Genomic DNA, 17,548 nt, shown 5'->3' with positions numbered 1-17,548 from the left:
AGCTATATATAAGAAGAAATGTATTAATTTGTATATTTGGTAAGAGAAGACTTGCGAAGAGCATTTCACGTAAACATTTCTTTTTAACAAGCATGTTATAAAAGTAGATACTTCAACATGGTGCTGTGGAAAGCGTTTCTTAACATTGCTATAATTACTACGGCCTGTAATCAACTAATTATCGGTGATAATCTATCGGAATTTTCTGCTATAACAGAGTAAGTGATTCTTTACTTTTTCTCAGGATTTTTAAGACTAAATCTAATTGATATTTAAATTCTTCAGCGCTACTATCTCACTGAATGACTCTCTAAAACATGTCTATGAGAGTGTGAAGAGCACAAAGAGTAAAAGGAAATTGCCTATATTTCCAGGAGGTTGCAGTAAGAAACCAGATCCACCCATACATGGTGAAATAATTTGCTCTATAGACAGGTGATTTTTTATTGATTAATGGATGATATCTTGAAGTGTTACATCTGAATGTTTACCAATTTTTATTTATAGTGGATGTATTGCAACTTGTAAGCGTGATTACGAATTTCCAAACGGAGTAACAAGATTAGCTATAACATGTGCGAACAAGGAATGGCATATTTATGGTACAGATTGGGACTCTATTCCTCACTGTGAACGTGAGTTTTATTCGAAGATGATCAATTTCTTTGGTGTAAAAAGTATAATACGCGCAAGATAAATGTATTTTTATATTTTCAGCAATTTGTATACCAGAGTGTTTGAACAACGGAATATGCGTCGCCCCCCATCAATGCAATTGTCCCGAGGACTTCACTGGACCACAATGTCAATTCGAGAACAAACCATGTTTAAATTTCCCTGCTCCAATACTTAATGCACATAAGAAGTGCAACTCACAGTATGATCTTAAGAATGTTGAACTATATTGTACTTGAAATGTCCATATTAAATATTTAATTGTCCCAATATTTTTTTTATTAGGTCATGTACCATATCCTGTATGAAGAATTTTACGTTCCCGGATGGCACCTCAGTCACTAATCTTATGTGCAAGAATGGAAATTGGAAGCCCACCAGGGAAGACTGGGTCTCCATACCTGACTGTGAACGTATGTTTTCAATCCTCAATTTTTAATTCAAATATTAGATTTATTATATTATCATATTATCATAATATTATATTATCACATATATAAAGATTGTTTATTATAGCTGTGTGTGATCCACCTTGTCAGAATGGTGGCAATTGTCTCCCATCCAATTTTTGCCAATGTCCTCAAGCATTCAAAGGACCCCAATGTCAATATTGTAAATATAATAATTTGTTTATTTTAATAAAGTAACATTATTTGATCTAAGTAATTGATTGATTATAATTCTGATATAGCTGCTGATAATTGCAATGGGGAGAAAATGGGTTTTAATGGAGGCTTTTCCTGCACAAGTGTTGATGATACTTATTCATGTATCATAAGATGTCCTGATGGGATAGAATTTGAGTTCCCTTCAGCTTCTGCATATATTTGCAACTATGAAACAGGTGTTTTTTCACCTCAACCAATTCCCCAATGTAACTACGGCGATAATATGAACATAATTTCTTTGGGGACAACGTATAATTCTTATGTTAAGGAGACCAATCATACTTGGACCTACCAGGATACTTTCAAATCTCATACGAATCAGTTATCATTGTTTCAAGGAAATTATGGGCTCACACAACATTATAGCAATCATGAATCTAATATGGTCACGAATACGGTAATAATTTAAGACCAGCAGTTTAAAATTGAATATGAAACATTTGTATTACTGAATTATACTTTGATTAATGTTAGATGATGTTTAATCCATCGGAGAATAACCTGTTGTTTATTGAAGAGAAGAAACCAGTTCCAAAAACCTGCTTCACATGGGGTGGAGTGCACTACAAAACCTTTGATGACAATGTTTTCAGCTTCGATAGTGGATGTTCTCATATTTTAGTACAGGAAGCACAGAACAGACTGTTCACTGTAACTGTGGACAACAGTCCAACTTGCAAAAATCAGGACTGTTTCAGGATTATCAAAATTTTCATCCAGGACAAAGAATACATTTTGTTGCGAAATAAAGATGGTGTTCCAGAATTTAGAACTCGAAAGCACCAGCTTCCAATTCCAGCACAACTCTCTGCATTGAGAGCTGAAATGTCTGCACACTTCATTGTGATAACTTTGGACTCTTTGGGAATTCAGTTGAAATGGGATGGTGCTCTTATGTTACAAGTTGAAGCTCTAGAAAATATGTGGAATAAAACGACCGGACTATGCGGAAATATGAATGATGATAAAAGTGACGATTTAATAACTAAGAATGGAGAACATACTAAAAGTATTGCATCATTTGCTACTTCTTGGCGGACAGAAAATATTGGAGGTATCATTTTCTTACTCTACAAAGATACATTTTTTTAGTTATTAATATCTAGAGTTCATTTAATTCTTTCAGAAATGTGCGACGAATATCCAAAAACTAAGCACTCCTGTGAATCTGATTCATTAATTACCAAAGAAGCCATTGAATTTTGTACAAAACTATTTTCTGATCGCCGATTCAAAGCTTGTGCTAACACACTTAACATTCCTGAGCTGCAGGCAGCCTGTGTATGGGATTACTGTTCTTGCTTAGACAATGACAGAAAAAGATGTGCCTGTGATACGATGAATGTATACGTTAGGCAATGTGCTCATAAAAAAGTTGTGTCTCTATCTGGTTGGAGGAATGATGACATTTGTCGTAAGTTAGAATCTTCTTAATTTAATGTATAAGCTGTTGACGAAAAAAGTACTTTCTATCATTCCATAATATTATAGCCATGACATGTAGCAGTGGACGAATATACCTGCCATGTGGTCCAAAAATAGAATCATCTTGCTGGACAGAAGAGGAAAAGAAACCAAATACAAAGGATTGCGAGGAGGGTTGTTTTTGTCCGGAAGGAACAGTAGCTTATGAAGGAAGGTGCATTCAATCTGATGAATGCCCCTGCAGGCTGCGTGGGAAATTGTTTCAGCCTGGGAAGAGTGTACAAAAAGATTGCAATACCTGTACATGCTTTTCTGGAAAATGGATATGTACTCAAACAAAATGCAGTGCTAGGTGTGCTGTCCTGGGAGATCCCCATTATATTACTTTTGATGGAAGACATTATGACTTTATGGGAAAATGCAAGTATTATCTGATGAAGGGTGATGATTACAGTATCGAAGGTGAAAATGTTCCCTGTTCTGGTGCAATATCGGAGGTCTGTTTATAAAACTATTAATTTCTAATATTTTCTAATATATTTCGTTATCAAAAAATTGTAATTTTATTTGTAGAATATGGGGCATGTCCCTTCTGAAGCTCCTTCCTGTACGAAGACTATCACAATCAATTACAAAGACGTTAGCATGAAGCTAAAGCAACATAGAGAAGTATTGATTAACGGAGATGATCTAACAGTATTTCCTACACTTATTCATGGAATTAGAATACGCATTGCAAGCAGTATATTTTTAATCGTTCAATTGCCGAATGGTTTGGAGATATGGTGGGACGGAATTTCTCGCGTATATATTAATACTCCTCCTGAATTCCATGGTTAATTAATCTTCATTATTCTTTAAATTTATTTATATAGAACGTTATATCACATTTTCCATTTTCTACATTGATTATTAGGCAATACAAGGGGACTTTGTGGCACATTTTCTGAGAATCAGAAGGACGATTTCATTACACCAGAGGGTGACATTGAAAACACAGCAATTGCCTTTGCCAACAAATGGAAATGTGATGAATTTTGTCCCAATGTCGCAGACAAAGAATTGGATCATCCCTGTGATCTTGATCCAGAAAAACGAGCCACTGCAAAGCAATATTGTTCTTATTTATTCAGTGATATCTTTGCTGGTAGAGTATCTAGATTTAGTCTAACAAATCTTCCAGTTCAGTTATTTATAATCCTCCTTTTTAGGTTGCCACTGGCACGTAGACCCGGATATATTTTACAAAGACTGTTTGTTTGATATGTGCTCTTGTAAAGTTGAACTTGAATCCTGTCTCTGTCCTATGTTGGCTGCATATGCCAAAGATTGTGCAGCTGCTGGAATAAAGCTTTTATGGCATCAGAACATAGAGGAATGTAAAATTCATTGTCCAGGGAATCAAGTTTATCAAATTTGTGGAGATAGTTGTACCAGGCATGCCATAATCCAAAATTAATCAAATACCAATAAATGTAAGATATCTGTAATGTTATCTTCAATATTTCCAGATCTTGTGGAGACATATCTTCTTATCAGGACTGCAAACAAGAATGTGTAGAGGGATGTAACTGCCCAGAGGGAGAAACATTGGATATCCATGGGGAATGTATTCCAATTGGACAGTGTCCATGCATTTACGGTGGTTTGGAGTTTAGTCCAGGGCACAAAGAAGTCAGACCTGGAAATAAAGCGCTCGAACTTTGTACCTGTGCAGGTATTGACTTTTATAAATCTAAAAAGTATTTTATTTTAATATTAAATTGAATTTTATAAATAGTTTCATGAATTATTTTAAACAGGTGGAATTTGGAGTTGTCGGGAAGCCACACCAAATGAAATTACAGAATACCCAGCAACCAAGGACCTATTGGCCTCATGTGTGGCAAGCAATAATCAGGAAGTTACAGACTGTGTACCAGTAGAGCCTAGAACCTGTCATAATATGTACAAACCAGTCCAGAAACCGTCAATCTGCAAATCTGGCTGCATTTGCAAACCTGGTTATGTTTTGGATAAGCCAGATGGTAGATGCATCAAAGAGGAATCTTGTTCATGTCATCATGGAGGTCAGAGCTATGAAGAAGGATCTATTATACAAAACGACTGCAATACATGCAAGTGTATCAATGGAACATGGAAATGCACTGATAGGACATGTGCAGGTAACATTATAAACGTCTTTTTATCCCATGAAACGTTCAATTTTATCTAATTATTGAAACTTCTGTTCTATTAGGAGTTTGTTCTGCTTGGGGAGACTCTCATTATAAGACATTTGATGGGAGGCTTTACGATTTCGAAGGAATATGCGATTACGTGTTTGTGAAAGGTTCTTTGAGCCAGGACGACTGCTTCGACGTGTCTATTCAGAATGTCCCCTGTGGAACAACCGGGACATCCTGCTCTAAATCGATCACTCTTACCATTGGAAGTGGTCAAAACTCAGAAAGAATTGTTTTAACTAGAGGAAAGGAACTTCCAGCAGATAATTTTAAAAGGATCTCCATGAGAGAAGCTGGACTATTTGTATTTATTGATGTACCAGATATGGGGTTGACTGTACAATGGGATAAAGGTATCACTATTTGATCACTATTTTTCCATTGGTTACACTTATTTTAGAATTTTTCTTAAAACTTTGATGATATTTACAGGCACCAGAGTGTATGTAAGATTAGAGCCTAGTTGGAAGGGGCGCACAAAAGGACTCTGTGGTGATTACAATGATAATAGCAAGGATGATTTCAAAACTCCTTCAGGTGGAATCTCAGAAGTGTCCGCTAATCTATTTGGAGATTCCTGGAAGAAGAACGAGTTCTGTCCCGAGCCGAAAGATGTCCTGGATCCTTGTGTGCAACATCCAGAGAGGAACTTATGGGCTGTACAAAAGTGTGGAATATTAAAATCATCAGTTTTTCATCCTTGTCATTCCGAAGTTGAGGTGGAAAGTTATATGCGCAACTGCATTTATGATACTTGTAGTTGTGATACAGGTGAGTGTTATATTAAGTTATAAAAATAAGAGAAGTTTTTATCTATATCTGTATTTTCCATATTCTAGGAGGAGACTGCGAATGTCTATGCACTGCCTTGGCAGCATACGCTCAGGAATGTAATGCAAAGGGAGTTCCCATAAAGTGGCGCAGTCAAGAACTCTGTCCCATACAATGTGATGAAAAATGTAGCTCGTATTCTCCTTGCGTTACAACGTGTCCTCGTGAAACCTGCGATAATCTTATCACTCTAAAGGATAAAGCTCATTTATGTTCTCAAGACACTTGCGTTGAAGGATGTTCGGTCAAATCTTGTCCTCAGAATCAAGTGTATAGCAATGATAGTTACACGGAATGCGTTCCCAAAGAAACTTGTAAAACACCTTGTACTGAAATTAATGGGGTATGTTGAAGAAATGATTAAAATATCTTTCGTCACTAATGATAATTCATATTGTAGGTAATTTATTATGAGGGTGACAGTGTAAAGAATGAAAATTGTCAGATGTGTTACTGTAGTCGTGGAAAAGTGTTATGCAAAGGAGAACCTTGTACAACTATCACTGCGCCGAGTACTATACCGCTAGAAGAACCACAGAAATGTGTGGATGGCTGGACTGCTTGGATAAATCAGGATCCAGCAATTAAAGGAAAGAAATTTAAAGATATTGAACCCTTACCTTCAACTTTAGAATTGGTAATACTTTATTATATTGTTTAATCATTTATTTATTTTATTTCATCTCTCTTACATTACTATATAATTTTTGAAAGGCGAACAAAGGATCTGCTATATGTAACAAGAACCAAATGGTTGATATAAAGTGTAGATCAGTAAATGATTACTTAACACCAAAAGAAACTGGTTTGGACGTCGAATGCAGTTTAGAACATGGTCTTTATTGCCAATCTCAACCTGGTCTTCCTTGTATCGACTTTGAAATTAGTGTTTTATGCCAGTGTTCAGCAACTACCACCGGAGAAACAGGTTTGTATCAGGGAAACATCAAGATTATTTTAGTCTAATGATAAAGTCAATTCATATTACAGAAATACCAAGTACAACCGAAAAACCTACATACAAAAAGTGCAATATGGAACATCCATACGAATCTCATCCCACGAATTGTCATCTATTTTATCAATGCACCCCTGGACTCAATGGCAATGAATTTGTGGAGAAATCCTGCGGAGAAAACATGTTTTACAATCCTCAGATACAAGTCTGTGACTGGCCAGCTAATGTTATATCAATAAGACCAGAGTGTTCGACGAAACAGACAATGCCAAATACGACTGAATGGACAACTGATAACACGACCACGAGCACCAAGAGCACTACATCGACTACCTTACAGAAAAACATAACAACCAGTATGATATATTTTCTAATAGTTTTTAAATATTTTATTAATATTTTTGGTACCATAAAAGGAGAAGAAGTATGTAAAAAACAGATCCTTTTGCAGAAGTATGTAAAGAGGGAGAGACATGGAGCGACTGTGCTATTAACTGTAACAAGGTTTGTGATTACTATAAATACACCTTAATAAAGGAAGGGAAATGTGATGGCATTTCAGATTGTGTGCCAGGTATAGTACATTTATTACACTTTAAATAAAAAAAGAATTTTTTAAGATTAATACTGAATTATTTAAAAAATTAGGGTGCATACCATTGGATAAACCACAGTGTTCATCAAACGAATTCTGGAGAGATGCATTGACATGTGTAGACGAGAGTGACTGTATCTGTAAATCCCATAATGGGCTCCCAGTCATTTCTGGTGCGATTCTAAAGGAATCAGAATGTGAAATCTGTCAGTGTATAAATAATTATTACACTTGTGATAAATCATTATGTGTTAGTGTAACGAATAAGGTAACCACTGAAAAACCAATTACCCAACCACCTACAGAAGCAACTACTCTTTCAACCACACCTTTGTGAGTAGACTTATTAATTTTAGAAAGCTATAATTCATTGATAATAAGAATACTAATAATCTTTATGTATTAAAGAACTGAGGCTTCCACGATCATAATGCCAAGTACTGTTAGCCCACCAGCTTACTGTGTTAGCAACAATTTTATTCCTTTGGTTCAGTATTTGAACGATCAGGTTTCTTTTAATGCTAGTAGTATCAAAAGTTTCGAGTTCCAACCAGAAAATGCACTACTGAATGGCGATACTAAATTTTGGGAGCCTGAATATACCACTACTGATCAATGGTAAGTGTACAATTACATCTTATCCATTGAAATGATTAATCTTATTATTTGATCATTTTTAGGTTGGATATAAAGTTCCAGAACCCGGAACCTATCTATGGAATCATCATTCAAGGCAGTACAATGGAAAATAAATTTGTAACTAGCTACAAAGTACTATTTTCAGAAGATGGTCACTCGTTTTCTTATGTTATGGATGATAGAAAGGAACCACAAGTATTCAGAGGACCTGTGGATCAATTTAAGTCTGTTGAACAAAAGTTTTACAAGCCTATTGAAGCCAAAATAGTTCGAATCAATCCATTATCCTGGCACAATGGTATAGCCATGAAAGTAGAATTGCTTGGTTGCCAGGAAATGGTAAGCACCATTATACCTGTGACAGGAAATGTTACAATAACAACTACAATGATCACAGAGAAGATCATAATACCAGGTAATTGGATTTAAACAAAAACAAGCTATATAAAATTATAAGATCATATTATTTTCCATATTTCTTTCCCAGTATGTGATGATCCAATGGGGCTAGATAATGGTTTAATCTTTCCTGAACAAGTCTCAGTATCCTCTTCTTCTACTGATTTATTACCGAATTTAAAGTTATCTTCCCCGAGCATCTGGCATCCGAAACTAGACAACCCATACCAATTTGTAAAGATTGACTTCTTGGAGCCTCGTAATTTAACAGGAATCGCTACTAAGGGTAGCGAGGACACCTGGACAACGGTTTATAAAGTATTTTACAGCAATGATGATTATCAGTGGAACCCAGTCATGGATGAGAATGGCTTGGAAAGAGAATTCTTAGGTAATTTTGACTCCGACACCGTTAAGAAGAATTACTTTGATAAACCATTGAATGCAAGATATCTGAAGGTGCAACCAATTAAATGGCACAAACAGATAGGTCTCAAACTTGAAGTTCTTGGCTGTTTCTTGCCCTATAGTAAGTAGCTCTTGTATAAATTGGGACATTAATAATTCCGCTTCTGTGTTCTTCATTACGTTTAATTTGTATAGCTACAATTAAAACAACCACCGAGGAGTTAGAATTAACACCAACAACGGTACAAATGTTAGAAAAATGCAATGTGTGCAAAGGAGTACCATTTGAAGATCAAGTTAATTGTAGATGCACAGAATCACTCTGGTGGAATGGAGATACTTGTGTTGCCCAGCAAGAATGTCCTTGTGTAGTTGGACATATAACGTAAGCAACACGTCTTTTTCATACACAGTCTCTTTTCTCGCATTTTAATGTTAACGTTTTTTAGATATAATGTGGGGGTAATTTATATGGATGAAAATTGTCAAGAATGCACATGCACCTTGGGCGGTACCTCATTCTGTCAGCCAATAAAGTGTAAACCTTGTCAAGAGCCAGAAATGAGACCAGTGGTTAACGGACTCTGCAATTGCATTTGCAAACCTTGTCCAAGTGGGACACGTCACTGCCCAACTAGTGACGTTTGTATCGATGAGAATTCATGGTGTAATGGGATTCAGGATTGTCCAGATGATGAAAAGAATTGTTCACAGACTACAATAAAATATGAAGAAACTACTACACTGAAAATAGAAAGTACGACAGTTACTCCAACTTTAGGTATTGAAAAATTGATTTAAGACAGCTACATTTATGAAACTTTTATTGAGGAAAATTTGATCTATATAACATTTTATAATGTTGAAGTTACTTCAATCGTGTGTCAAGATCCTGTCTGCCCACCGGGATACAAGATAGTTTTAAAAACGCCTACAAAATGGCAACACTATCTCAAATCCCATATGGGAAAGGGAGTAAAATCTTCAGGCATGAATTCATTGAGAACGAAAGGACTAAGGTATTATTATAAAATTTTAGATACATTGGTTTAGTAATGATTAACGCAAATTCTTCTTTCAGGAAGTCTATGCATCATGATTCGAAACATACAGATAATGAAAACATTAAAAGTGAGACAGAATGTGCACAGTTTACTTGTGTGCCTATAATACTACCAATTTTTAATCAGGCTGCACCTCAGACCTGTCCAAAGGTGTCTTGTCCACCAGGTTACACAGTTGTTTATGAAAAGATGAGCATGTATAAACTTGAGAAGTGTCCTAAATATACTTGTAAGCCTCCACCACCAATAGAAGCTGTTTGCAATGTGACAGGAAGAACGTTCAACACTTTCGACAAGCTGGAATACAAATATGATATCTGCAATCACATTCTAGCAAGAGATATGTTTGCCAATAAATGGTACATAACATGTAAGTCTTTTATGTGTCAAATTATAATATAATTTCATTAGAATTAATAAATGAAATTATTTATTAGGAAAATATCTTAATTATATTTTTTATAGTGGAAAAACAATGTGATTCGCACACTGGTCAGTGTATCAAGATCTTAGCAGTGATTCTGGATGCAGATGTAGTTCTTCTGTACCCCGGCGATATGCATGTGGACATTAACGATTACAGTTTCACACAAAAGCAGATAGCTAGAATCAGTAATAACTTTCCTTCCTTCAAGATAGCAAGCATAGGAGATATTACATATTTACTATCCAACAACTACGGGTTTTGGGTGATATGGGATCGAAATTCGAATGTGAAAATAGGAATTTCCACAAAATGGGCTCGACAAGTAGATGGTTTGTGCGGATATTTCGATGGATATTCCATGAACGATAAAGAATTACCTGATGGAAGTCAAGCTCGAAGCACTATAGAATTTGGAAACAGTTGGGCCATGGAGGGAGTACCAGAATGTGATCCACAGGTTCGTCAGTGTAAATTAACATCGGTATTATACTTATTCTAAATTTGTTTAATTTTCCAGGTTTGTCCACACGACTTGCAGGCAGAGAGCTGGGAAATCTGTAATATAGTGAAGGATACCTCCTTTGCAGAATGTTCAAAGACTGTGGATTTGGAAAAATTTGTATCTGGTTGTATAGAAAGCACGTGTAACTGCCTGCGCAGTAATTTTACATACAACGATTGTCGTTGCCGTTTATTAACTAGTTTTATCACTGAATGTCAAGCTAGTGATCTAACTATAGATCTATCTATCTGGAGAAGCACTCACAATTGCCCAACCTCTTGCACCGCGCCTTTTGTTCACAAAGATTGCTTCAGGTATTTTAAAATTAATGAATGAAATGGTCTGACATATTGCTATGAGTAATTTCATTGCAGAAACAAATGTGAGATCAGTTGCGAGAACTTGCAGCAGATAGATCCTTGTCCAGTAATGCAGGGAGTATGTTTCTCTGGTTGCTTTTGCCCAGAGGGTACAGTACGCAATGGAGATGAATGTGTACCTCCTACACATTGCAAGGATTGCATTTGTGAATGGTTAGGGAACTCCAAATTCATCACCTTCGATAGAAAAAACGTGAAATTCGATGGAAATTGTACATATATTCTCTCCAGAGATATTATTGAGAACACAAAGGGAAATGAAGGACACGCTTATCAGGTTCTGGTGTCAAATAGAATTTGCGATACTGGAATATGCACCGAGGCAATCATAGTTCTTTACCAGAATCATGTAATTAAAATTAAGGAGGGTGTGCCTACCCAGGAATTCGAAGTGGAATTGAATGGTTCGAAAGTGTACGGATTCCCCTTCAATACACCTTGGTTGACTCTAGAACAAACACCTTCGGAGAAGCTGTTGTTACTGATTCCTTCTATTCAACTAGAGATCATCAGCTACCAGCCGAACTTTGCATTTAGCTTGACTGTTCCTTCTCATATTTTTGGAGGTGCTATAGAAGGTCTCTGTGGTAACTGCAATGCAGATGCAGAAGATGATTTGAGGCAACAAGATGGCCAAGTATGATCATTTTCTTAATACAATAAGCAGAGAAACAAAGAAACGATAGAAAAGTAAAAAAAACTGATGATCTTAATTTATTGGTAAATAGGTCACGGACAATATGCAAGATTTTGGTACAAGCTGGTTGGTCGCAGAATCTCCAAGTGGTGTCAACATAGACACGAATACGTGTATTTCCATTAATCAAAGCAAGTGTGTTCTATCACCAACAGATCAAGCTACATGCAGGAAATTATTAGATACAATGGACTTTGACATATGTCATAATCTTGTTGATCCAATGCCATATTTCATGGCCTGTCAAGATAGTATGTGTTCTGGAGGAAGCTATTGTGATAGTTTTGAAGCATATTCAAGGAAATGTCAGCAGATAGGAGTGTGCCTAATCTGGAGAAGTAGTGAAATGTGTCCTCACTTCTGTCCTCCACGTAAGTTTCTTTTTTTTATCTATATTAAATTTCATCACTTAAATACTATCTTGTTTTTAGACTTGGTATATCAACCTTGTGGTTTTACTTGTAAGGAGACTTGCGATACAATCAACGAAATCAATAGCACCACATGTTCGAAGAATTATGAAGAAGGTTGTTTTTGTCCTCCAAATTTCGTCTTTCATAATGATACTTGTATTCCAAAGGAAAAATGTTCATTATGCGATGAAGAAGGACACGTTGAAGGTGACATATGGTTCCCAGATGTTTGCACAAGGTGCACTTGCAATAAAAAGATTATTAATTGCGAGAAAACCGAGTGTCCAGCAATAGACACAATCTGTGAAGAGAGCATGGCACCTGTAGTCGTTAATGGGACAGAGGAATCTTGTTGTACTAAATATGTTTGTATTCCAAAAACAGTAACCACTGTGGCACCCTTCTGTATTGAAGAACCTCAAATTCCAGAGTGTGGCTATGGTCAAACTGTAAAGGTATCTGTAGATTTAGATGGATGCAAGAAGTACATCTGCGAATGTGTGCCACCATCAGAATGTCCTATCCTCAATGAAGTCGCACTAGAAGTCGAAGAGCTGGAACCTGGATTCGTGCAGGTGACAAACACTTCTGGTTGCTGTCCGAGATCTATGACTATCTGCGATTCTAAGACTTGTCCTGCAGCACCATCTTGTCCAGAATATCATGAGCTGAAATCTGATGTAAAGTGGGACGATTGCTGTGCCACTTACAAGTGTGTTCCACCAAAAGATTTATGTTTGTATAGTGTTGAATCAGAAGGTAAGATAGAAATGTCGGAGCACATAGTGGCGAAGAAGCTTGGTGAAAAGTGGATGGATGGAAAATGCACTTCCTGCATCTGTGAATTTTCTGAAACGGGTCCCACACCGAAGTGCTTTACTACAGAGTGTCTCAAAGCAGTGGACCATCCAGATATATCTGACTTTGTTGTAGAAGAAGTTCTTGTAGAGGATAAATGCTGTCCTAATTTCGAGAGATCAGCCTGCAAGGATGGAGATGAGATATACAATATTGGTGATGTCTGGCAACCAAATCCTGAAGACAGTTGCACTTTAATAAAGTGTATCAAGGATGAAAATGGGGTACAAAAACAAGTGAAGGTGCAAGAATGTATCACAACCTGTGATCCTGGCTTTGAGTATCAGCCCGCGGATAATAGGAGCACCACTTGCTGTGGACGATGCATTCTAGTAGCTTGTATAGTCAACAATAAAATGATAAACGTGGGCGAAGAATGGCTTTCTCCCGATTTCTGTACCAAGTACACTTGCCAGTCCAACAATGGAAGTATCTACGTAGAATCTCTCACACAGAAGTGCCCAGAGATGGATGCTCGGGAAGAAGCTGAATTTGAGATAGAAAAGCAGTACATCACAGGTCAGTGTTGTCCACAGTTTATTAAAACTGGCTGCCGTTATAATGGTACCACGTATAAACCGGGAGAGAAGTGGAAATTATTGGATGATAAATGTGCTACAGAATTCTGTGTGTTGAACGATGTTGTGACAAAGTACAAAGACATAGAAGTTTGCGATAAAAATTGTTCTCTTGGCTGGGTATATGAGATAAACGAGGCTGAATGTTGTGGAAAATGTAGGCAGGCTTATTGCGTGGTTGGGGATACGTTATATGAGCCAGGTGCAACCTGGTTTTCTACTGATAATTGTACTTCATTTACTTGTATGAAGCAAGGAGAACAACTAGTTATCAGCAGCAGTTCTGTAGTCTGTCCTGATATAACTAATTGTCCAGTGAACTCAATTTACACACAGGATTGTTGCAAAATGTGCAATTTGACATTGTATAACCAAAAGGTTGATTCTTGTGCTGCTGAAGTCTTAGAGTTACAGAATACTATTGGTATGTTCAACATTAAGCATCGAGGACATGGCATTTGCAAGAATTTAGAACCCATTGATGGAGTCACAGAATGTCGTGGTAAATGTGAATCCACCACCTATTTCGATACAGGCAAGTCTTAACAAATATAGTACATAATTTATACCAGAACTACTGTATACTTATATTATTTTTTTAATTGCAGAGAATTGGAATCAAGTAGCCAATTGCAAATGTTGTCAACCAATAGAGTATAAACCTCTAATTGTTGAACTAACTTGTGAAAACTACAGAACATTCAAGAAACAAGTGGCTGTGCCAGTTTCTTGCACCTGCTCAGCCTGTACATCTGGTAGGAGTGGTTACAAAGGAAGAAAAGGCGGAGTAAAGAGTTAAAGATCTAGGAATACTAATAATTATAATTACATTGATGTATAAATGTAAGCTTTAAAATACACTCAAGAATACAAAAATATTATTCGTTGACTTTATTGATGGATCCATATATGTATGTGTATACATATATATATTTCATTTTAACAATTTGTATATCGGCATTCTTATTACTATAATTCCAGAATCATACTAAATACAATAAAACCTAATTCAGTCTTCTCCGACAAGACTTATGAGCATGAATTTTTCTACTTTTTTGTACTTTAAAATTCGGATGATGAAGGATATATATCAATTTATTAGAGTAACAAAGAAATTATTTAATAATATATTTCGGAGTAAAAACATAATTTCCCAAATACCAAACTCAGCCGATAATGTAAATTAAAAATCACAGCTTCTTCGTCTTTTAATCATCATAAACCGAACAGAGACAAACCAAATTTACTCAGTGTCAATCTTAGCATACAATTCTTCTAGCTCTGACTAATCGATTCGACACAAATACAAAAATAGTACTTATGAAAAAAGTTTTAGACTAGTTTTCAAAAAACCTGAGCCATCGAATTATAGTCATCTTACAAAACGGTACAAACTAAGAAACAAATTAGAATCTTAATTCGTGAGTAACATCAAGGCAAGAAAAGTATAAAAATTAAGAAGCTACGTTACACTCCCGTTTTTAATATTGAACAGTATTAGTTCGCAAACGTAATCGAACTTACGAACATTAAAATATCACTCAATAATAAAACATTGTTAATCCTCTCTTACGTACATATATATATGCGTGTATATAATATACATATGACTTTAACATTTTATCTCTTCTTCAACGAATCATCATTTTTAACAACAATATATTTTGACATAATATATCTCTAAGTGCATAGTTTATATAGATATTACCGATTCAAAAAACAAGATAGCAGCTATAAATATTTTCCCCCCTGAACATTACAGAAAGAGAAGAAACATTTTTACTATATCATTTTTATCTTGACTGGAGGCGGTAGTGCACTTGAAAAAATACAGTCACAAATCTACTAATACATGTAACATAGAATGTGATTTACTGTTTTATATACACGATTTCTAGATTATTATGATTTTATGAAATTGTCGATCGGTAATATTTGACATGTTCAATATAGTAAATTTTTTCTCTTCATTGTTTTACAAGTTTTACATGCAAAAAAAGACTGTTATCCAATTTTTATATACATTTTTAATTTCTTATTTTTTATTGTTAACGTAATTGATAACAAGATGTACTTTTATTTAAATAGGTTTTCTACGCAAAGAAAAAGTTGAATTTCGACGTTTGAGCGCTTCGTGAAAAAATTATTTAAAAATAATGAAAAGTGATTTATGTCATAACGGACAACAATAGTAATAATAATAAATCTTCCTACTCTAATATGAATAGAAGCAAACACAATAATCATCTACCCTTATCGTCTTGAAAATTTATATTTATGATGATATCGTTCCCTAACTTTCTTTTTCGTTGGGAAGAATAGCGCAAGACAATAGTCATATTTTTTTTTAATCATTAACCAGAATAATGTATTGATAATTAATAACAAAGTAGAAATGGATACGAAGAATCCGACGAGAGCAACCTATCTCTCACACCATACTTAACAATAACTTTTGGTTTAGATCAAGTGTACATGTTGCTCTAGAAAGATCGCAATACTGTATCAGATGGAAATGAATTGTTTCTACCATACTGAAACACGAGGACCATGAATTTTAAGTATTTAACCTTAGAGGTCATTTTTTTTAGATTACGTTAATTATAGTTAATCAATACAAAATTAGGCCAGAGATTTCTTCTAAGCTACAATTGAATTTTTTCCTCGTGTTTCGAAAGTCTTTAGAAACAACTACAGACCAAACTTGGTCTTTTGGCACTACTGTTATTGCCAGTCAACATAATTCAATGATTTCATTAACCTGTTAACTGCAAAGACAAAATTATCAATATTTCCAATTTAATAATTTAACTGTGATACATTATAATTATATACATTTTCAAGAGATAAATCAAATTAATTCACCTTCTAGTAATTCTTAACGTTATCTATTAAAAATATATCTACATTTGTAAGAAATAAAAAAGATTTTTTGTTGAAAACAATTTTCCACAATGAAAGTGCCAGTTAGCAGATTAATAGTAACGAGAAGGTGACATAATCTTACTCTCGGCGCACTCTGAGTCTATGTAACCGACTCGTTTAATCCAGCTTCACGATCCCCGCCTCCGTGTGTGTGTATGAATGTGTCGACGAAGGTACAGACAGACAGTTTAGGCTGTTCCTCGCGTACATACGTACGCTACCTGAAAGGAGGAAGGACTACTTTTTGCTACGCTTACAGACCACACAGCAGCGCTGTGATACCTATTTTGCTACCTTCCACGTGTTCAATTGGACCTGACCGGCCATCATGGTCCCCAAGTTCGGAAACGCGTGTCCGAATGGCTTCTCCCAACGTCTGGACGCTCTATTGAATGGCATTGTTGTTCATTTTCTTTTTTTCAAAACAGACGTAACTTTTTCAAAACTCGCCACAAGATGCGAGCTGTTGGCCCATTATTCAGGGGCCGTGAGTAAGTCCTAGGCTAATTCTCGTTTACCCTTCGGTTCTGTGTAGAACTTGGACTCATTGCCGTTGCTCATGTTAATCGCCTGTTCGTGAAAGTGCCTGCTTAGCAAGTATACCACCGCTTCGTATGTTGCCATTATAATCGCCGTATTTGGAATTTGTCTAATTAGGTGGGTACCGAGACCACGGTACAGACCGTGTAATCCCTCCTCAGCGTGTACAGTCTTCAACGTTTGCCAGAAAGCCTGGTACTTGGTACCTTCCTCTCTAAGTCTTGTCCTTGCTACTTCTGGAACAGTTCAAATTGTTCTAATTACTATATCTTAGTTTAACTTATTCGCTTAAATTGGAATGATCGTTTCTTTGATTTTAGGAACTCGTTGTCAGGAGAAAT

The 17,548-nt window shown here is 35.8% G+C and overlaps 2 protein-coding genes across 5 annotated transcripts in view; one reads left to right on the top strand and one right to left on the bottom strand.

Moving 5' to 3' along the window:
• Window positions 1-23: 23 nt before the first annotated feature.
• LOC126925429 (hemocytin) lies at window positions 24-14,620 on the top strand. 2 transcript variants are annotated; one of them, XM_050740957.1, is made up of 36 exons: window positions 24-218; window positions 286-435; window positions 508-635; window positions 718-877; window positions 961-1,088; window positions 1,192-1,287; window positions 1,367-1,740; window positions 1,818-2,397; window positions 2,470-2,757; window positions 2,835-3,265; window positions 3,342-3,603; window positions 3,685-3,915; window positions 3,980-4,205; window positions 4,280-4,485; window positions 4,571-4,933; window positions 5,008-5,346; window positions 5,426-5,764; window positions 5,833-6,167; window positions 6,225-6,461; window positions 6,539-6,752; window positions 6,815-7,138; window positions 7,234-7,356; window positions 7,431-7,710; window positions 7,786-7,995; window positions 8,058-8,431; window positions 8,504-8,944; window positions 9,019-9,208; window positions 9,273-9,604; window positions 9,692-9,837; window positions 9,888-10,257; window positions 10,353-10,771; window positions 10,832-11,130; window positions 11,191-11,833; window positions 11,925-12,264; window positions 12,325-14,277; window positions 14,351-14,620. In XM_050740957.1, exons 1-36 carry the CDS (start codon window positions 118-120, stop codon window positions 14,539-14,541), a joined length of 11,823 nt encoding a protein of 3,940 aa, XP_050596914.1. In that variant the 5' UTR covers window positions 24-117; the 3' UTR covers window positions 14,542-14,620. The 2 variants fall into 2 exon arrangements, with proteins under 2 accessions (XP_050596914.1, XP_050596913.1); XM_050740956.1 differs by having other exon boundaries at window positions 7,222-7,356.
• The window catches only part of LOC126925454 (mitochondrial carrier protein Rim2), a 16,603-nt gene continuing 13,665 nt past the window's right edge, over window positions 14,611-17,548 (bottom strand). The window contains exons 6-7 of one of the 3 annotated variants that reach the window (XR_007713933.1): window positions 16,950-17,443; window positions 14,611-16,888 (exon numbers count right to left, since the gene is read on the bottom strand). Coding sequence is in view for 1 of the 3 variants with exons in the window: in XM_050741016.1 (XP_050596973.1) it covers window positions 17,166-17,443 (278 nt within the window). In the remaining 2 variants the exon portion in view is untranslated. Of the gene's footprint in view, window positions 17,444-17,548 lie in introns of all 3 variants that reach the window. The other 2 variants (XR_007713932.1, XM_050741016.1) reach the window with 2 other exon arrangements.

The sequence above is a fragment of the Bombus affinis genome, chromosome 16 (genome assembly GCF_024516045.1).
Source record: "Bombus affinis isolate iyBomAffi1 chromosome 16, iyBomAffi1.2, whole genome shotgun sequence".
In the NCBI taxonomy this organism is placed as follows: domain Eukaryota; kingdom Metazoa; phylum Arthropoda; class Insecta; order Hymenoptera; family Apidae; genus Bombus; species Bombus affinis.
This window is presented reverse-complemented; position numbering and strand designations above follow the sequence as displayed.